General features: G+C 44.8%; 1 protein-coding gene across 1 annotated transcript in view; it reads right to left on the reverse strand.

Moving 5' to 3' along the window:
• LOC139539461 (run domain Beclin-1-interacting and cysteine-rich domain-containing protein-like) overlaps positions 1–743 on the reverse strand; it is a 54,423-nt gene extending 53,680 nt beyond the window's left edge. The window contains exon 1 of the mRNA XM_071342433.1: positions 435–743. Within this exon, the coding sequence (XP_071198534.1) occupies positions 435–472 (38 nt within the window). The 5' untranslated portion in view covers positions 473–743. The remainder of the gene's footprint in view (positions 1–434) is intronic.
• Between the last annotated feature and the right edge of the window lie 5,257 nt (positions 744–6,000).

Raw genomic sequence — 6,000 nt, forward strand, 5'->3', positions numbered from 1 at the left:
GGTCGACGTATGACCTCAGACAGCTAGTTAGGCGCCTGTCTTGCAAACACAAGAATGATTAACCCCGGCAATGTGAATTCTATAAACAGCTACCTCTTGGATACGCACCAATTTGACATACCAAAAACATTGCCCGTTCCTTCCAGAGTTTGCTAGTTAAGTAACTTAGCTATTTAACTATCGTTAACTAGCTAGTTAGTTAGTTTAGCGTCATCTAGCTAATGCTAGTTTAACTAGCTAGCAAATATGAGGTATTATTGGATGTGGCATGGTACTGAACTGAGGAAAACATTTAAAAATTATATTTCAGATGTTTGTATTCGTAAACATCCAAAATGTAGTCAACGAGCTAGTCGACTAAGCTAACAAGCATCAACATGCAAACTTGGTTAGCTAGCTAGCTTGGTTAGCCGACTCCCCACCCAGTCCCTCACCTGCGTTCCTCGGCTTTTTCCTCCGACGTAATCTCCATTTCCTCGAAGCAAGGAAATTCCCTGGAAGCAGGGGGGAAACTGAATACGGTATCAGCTTCCCCCCAAGTCCCCTTCCAGTACGCACAAGTCACCGGCCACTTACAGTCGGTGGCTTAAAATTAGCTCGTCGCATTCACTTTGGCTAGGAGTGTGACTGTAGTCCAACATAAGCGCTGTCAGTGTCAAAATCGCAAGTCTAAACAGTAGGACAGGCCTAAACAGAAACACACAACCGCATGACTTCAGTGGGCGGGGTTGATGTTTCTCAGGCGCCGACTCCAACTCCTTGACACAGGTTGATTTGTAGGTGATAATATTGACATTTATTTTTGCTGGAGCTATTTAATGCAAACTAGCCTCATACTGATCTGATCTGTGAGTTATTCTAATGAACATGCTTGCATATTTTCTACCTTACTCAAGTATCCTCTATTCTCTGTTGAATCAAGTCTGGGACATTAAATGTCAAGTTTCACATTATTATTTGTAGCTGGTGGGGGATGAATTAATGACAGCCCTGAACGACACTTTTTTCGAAAAGTGGAGTGTGATAGAGTGAGAGAGCGAGAAAGAGAGAGAACCCTTCACCACCAGCAGGTATATATATATATATATATATATATATATATATATATATATATATATATATATATATATATATATATAAACAGTATCAGTCAAAAGTTTGGACACACCAACTCATTCAAGGGTTTTTTCTTTATCTTTACTATTTTCTACATTGTAAAATAATAGTAAAGACATCAAAACTATGAAATAACACATGGAATCATGTAGTAGATTTTTCAAAGTAGCCACCTTTTGCCTTGATGACAGATTTGCACACTCGTGACATTCTCTCAACCAGCTTCATGAGGTAGTCACCTGGACTGCATTTCAATTAACAGGTGCGCCTTGTTAAAAGTTAATTTGTGGAATTTCATTCCTTCTTAATGCATTTGAGCCAATCAGTTGTGTTGTGACAAGGTAGGGGTGGTATATAGAAGATAGTCCTATTTGATAAAAGACCAAGTCCATATTATGGCAAGAACAGCTCAAATAAGCAAAGAGAAACATCAGTCCATCATTACTTTAAGACATGAAGGTCAGTCAATACGGAAATTTCAGGAACTTTGAATGTTTATGCATTCAAAGTGCAGTCGCAAAAACCATCAAGCGCTATGATGAAACTGGCTCTCATGAGGATCAACACAGGAAAGGAAGACCCAGAGTTACCTAAATTCATTACAGTTAACTGCACCTCAGATTGCAACCCAAATAAATGCTTCACAGAGTTCAAGTAACTGGCACATCTCAACATCAACTGTTCAAAGGAGACTGTGTGAATCAGGCATTCATGATCAAATTGCTGCAGAGATACCCCTACGAAAGGACACCAATAAGAAGAAGAGACTTGCTTGGGCCAAGAAACACGAGCAATGGACATTAGACCGGTGGAAATCTGTCCTTTGGTCTGATGAGTCCAAATGTGAGATTTTTGGTTCCAACCGCCGTGTCTTTGTGAGACGCAGAGTAGGTGAACGGATGATCTCTGCATGTGTGGTTCCCACTGTGAAGTATGGAGGAGGAGGTGTGGTGGTGTGGGGGTGCTTTGCTGGTGACACTGTCAGTGATTTATTTAGAATTCAAGGCACACTTAACCAGCATGGCTACCACAGCATTCTGCAACTATACTCCATCCCATCTGGTTAGCGCTTAGTGGGACTATCATTTGTTTTTCAACAGGACAGTGACCCAAACACACACCTCCAGGCTGTGTAATGGCTATTTGACCAAGAAGGAGAGTGATAGAGTGCTGCATGTGATAGAGTGCAGATTACCTGGCCTCCACAATCCCCCGACCTCAACCCAATTCATTCCCAGGCTGTGTCACAACCGGCCGTGATCGGGATTCCCATAGCACGGCGCGCAATTGAGAGTTTGCCTGGGGGGTTTGGCCGGGGAGGTAGGCCGTCACTGTAAATAAGATTTTGTTCTTAACTGACTTGCCTAGTTAAATAAAGATTTTTTTAAATGAAAAAGAGTGAAGAAAAAGTGACCAACAAGTGCTCAGCATATGTGGGAACTCCTTCGAGACTGTTGGAAAAGCATTCCTCATGAAGCTGGTTGAGAGAATATGTGTCCAAACTTTGACTGGCACTATATACACTGCTCAAAAGAATAAAGGGAACACTTAAACAACACAATGTAACTCCAGGTCAATCACACTTCTGTGAAATCAAACTGTCCACTTAGGAAGCAACACTGATTGACAATAAATTTCACATGCTGTTGTGCAAATGGAATAGACAACAGGTGGAAATTATAGGCAATTAGCAAGACACCCCCAATAAAGGAGTGGTTCTGCAGGTGGTGACCACAGACCACTTCTCAGTTCCTATGCTTCCTGGCTGATGTTTTGGTCACTTTTGAATGCTGGCGGTGCTTTCACTCTAGTGGCAGCATGAGACGGAGTCTACAACCCACACAAGTGGCTCAGGTAGTGCAGCTCATCCAGGATGGCACATCAATGCGAGCTGTGGCAAGAAGGTTTGCTGTGTCTGTCAGCGTAGTGTCCAGCGCATGGAGGCGCTACCAGGAGACAGGCCAGTACATCAGGAGACGTGGAGGAGGCCGTAGGAGGGCAACAACCCAGCAGCAGGACCGCTACCTCCGCCTTTGTGCAAGGAGGAGCAGGAGGAGCACTGCCAGAGCCCTGCTAAATGACCTCCAGCAGGCCACAAATGTGCATGTGTCTGCTCAAACGGTCAGAAACAGACTCCATGAGGGTGGTATGAGGGCCCGACGTCCACAGGTGGGGGTTGTGCTTACAGCCCAACACCGTGCAGGACGTTTGCCAGAGAACACCAAGATTGGCAAATTCGCCACTGGCGCCCTGTGCTCTTCACAGATGAAAGCAGGTTCACACTGAGCACATGTGACAGACGTGACAGAGTCTGGAGACGCCGTGGAGAACGTTCTGCTGCCTGCAACATCCTCCAGCATGACCGGTTTGGCGGTGGGTCAGTCATGGTGTGGGGTGGCATTTCTTTGGGGGGCCGCACAGCCCTCCATGTGCTCGCCAGAGGTAGCCTGACTGCCATTAGGTACCGAGATGAGATCCTCAGACCCCTTGTGAGACCATATGCTGGTGCGGTTGGCCCTGGGTTCCTCCTAATGCAAGACAATGCTAGACCTCATGTGGCTGGAGTGTGTCAGCAGTTCCTGCAAGAGGAAAGCATTGATGCTATGGACTGGCCCGCCCGTTCCCCAGACCTGAATCCAATTGAGCACATCTGGGACATCATGTCTCGCTCCATCCACCAACGCCACGTTGCACCACAGACTGTCCAGGAGTTGGCGGATGCTTTAGTCCAGGTCTGGGAGGAGATCCCTCAGGAGACCATCCGCCACCTCATCAGGAGCATGCCAAGGCGTTGTAGGGAGGTCATACAGGCACGTGGAGGCCACACACACTACTGAGCCTCATTTTGACTTGTTTTAAGGACATTACATCAAAGTTGGATCAGCCTGTAGTGTGGTTTTCCACTTTAATTTTGAGTGTGACTCCAAATCCAGACCTCCATGGGTTGATAAATTTGATTTCCATTGATCATTTTTGTGTGATTTTGTTGTCAGCACATTCAACAATGTAAAGAAAAAAGTATTTAATAAGAATATTTCATTCATTCAGATCTAGGATGTGTTATTTTAGTGTTCCCTTTATTTTTTTGAGCAGTGTATATATATATATATACAGTCTGCGCTAGAAACCTAGAAACCTACATTTCTACAAAGCCTGCTAATATCTTGACAATGCTGCCACCTGCTGGTGCTGAAGGGTTCTCTCCCTTTCTCCCTCTCAATTCAATTCAATTCAATTTAAGGGCTTTATTGGCATGGGAAAATATATGTTTACATTGCCAAAGCAAGTGAAGTAGATAATAAACAACAAAAATTAACAGTAAACATCACACATTGCACTCACAGAACTTCCAAAAGAATAAAGACATTTCAAATGTAATATTATGTCTATATACAGTGTTGAAAGGATGTGCACAGTGTCAGATTTAGGTATGGGCGACATGGGCAGTCGCCCAGGGCGTAATCTTGCCCGGGGGCACCACGGGACGCCCGCACAATTTGTTTTGGAATGGTGACATTTGCGCAATCGGTTTTCTATCGCTCATTTGCACGTCACGTCAATGATATCATGTCACCGTGTGGGCCTGTGGGTCAATTAACCTTGTCGGAGTGGGTGCCCTGATTCTATTTTGTGAGCTAGGCAGGCTACTGCCTGGGAAGGTCTCCCACTCAGAAGTACGAGATGGGGAGGGGGGCGAGGGTAGGTTGACCATACGTCTCCCCACCGGAAGACAGAGGTAGGGGGAGCATGGGAATCTATCAAATAGCGCACCTCTAACTTTGTACAGTACTAATGCAATTAGTCAAATCAGTCACACTACGAAATGCTACCAAATAAACCACAATTCATTCATAATACTGTGAATATATAGTTTCACAGACATATTGTTAGCATTTTCTTCTGGTTAGTGCAAAATTGTGAAGAATAATATAAAACCAGTCTGCACACCACCAAGGTGAATTGGTTTAGTCTTGACTCTTGGTTGACAGTGTTGGGAGATGGGTAATGTAGTCTTCACTCTTGGTTGACAGTGTTGGGGGATGGGTAATGTAGTCTTCACTCTTGGTTGACAGTGTTGGGGGATGGGTAATGTAGTCTTCACTCTTGGTTGACAGTGTTGGGAGATGGGTAATGTAGTCTTCACTCTTGGTTGACAGTGTTGGGAGATGGGTAATGTAGTCTTGACTCTTGGTTGACAGTGTTGGGAGATGGGTAATGTAGTCTTCACTCTTGGTTGACAGTGTTGGGAGATGGGTAATGTAGTCTTGACTCTTGGTTGACAGTGTTGGGAGATGGGTAATGTAGTCTTCACTCTTGGTTGACAGTGTTGGGAGATGGGTAATGTAGTCTTCACTCTTGGTTGACAGTGTTGGGGGATGGGTAATGTAGTCTTCACTCTTGGTTGACAGTGTTGGGGGATGGGTAATGTAGTCTTCACTCTTGGTTGACAGTGTTGGGGGATGGGTAATGTAGTCTTGACTCTTGGTTGACAATGTTTGGGGATGGGTAATGTAGTCTTGACTCTTGGTTGACAGTGTTGGGGGATGGGTAATGTAGTCTTGACTCTTGGTTGACAGTGTTGGGGGATGGGTAATGTAGTCTTGACTCTTGGTTGACAGTGTTGGGGGATGGGTAATGTAGTCTTGACTCTTGGTTGACAGTGTTGGGGGATGGGTAATGTAGTCTTCACTCTTGGTTGACAGTGTTGGGAGATGGGTAATGTAGTCTTCACTCTTGGTTGACAGTGTTGGGGGATGGGTAATGTAGTCTTCACTCTTGGTTGACAGTGTTGGGGGATGGGTAATGTAGTCTTCACTCTTGGTTGACAGTGTTGGGGGATGGGTAATGTAGTCTTGACTCTTGGTTGACAATGTTTGGGGATGG

This window comes from Salvelinus alpinus, chromosome 15 (assembly GCF_045679555.1).
Source record: "Salvelinus alpinus chromosome 15, SLU_Salpinus.1, whole genome shotgun sequence".
Classification (NCBI taxonomy): domain Eukaryota; kingdom Metazoa; phylum Chordata; class Actinopteri; order Salmoniformes; family Salmonidae; genus Salvelinus; species Salvelinus alpinus.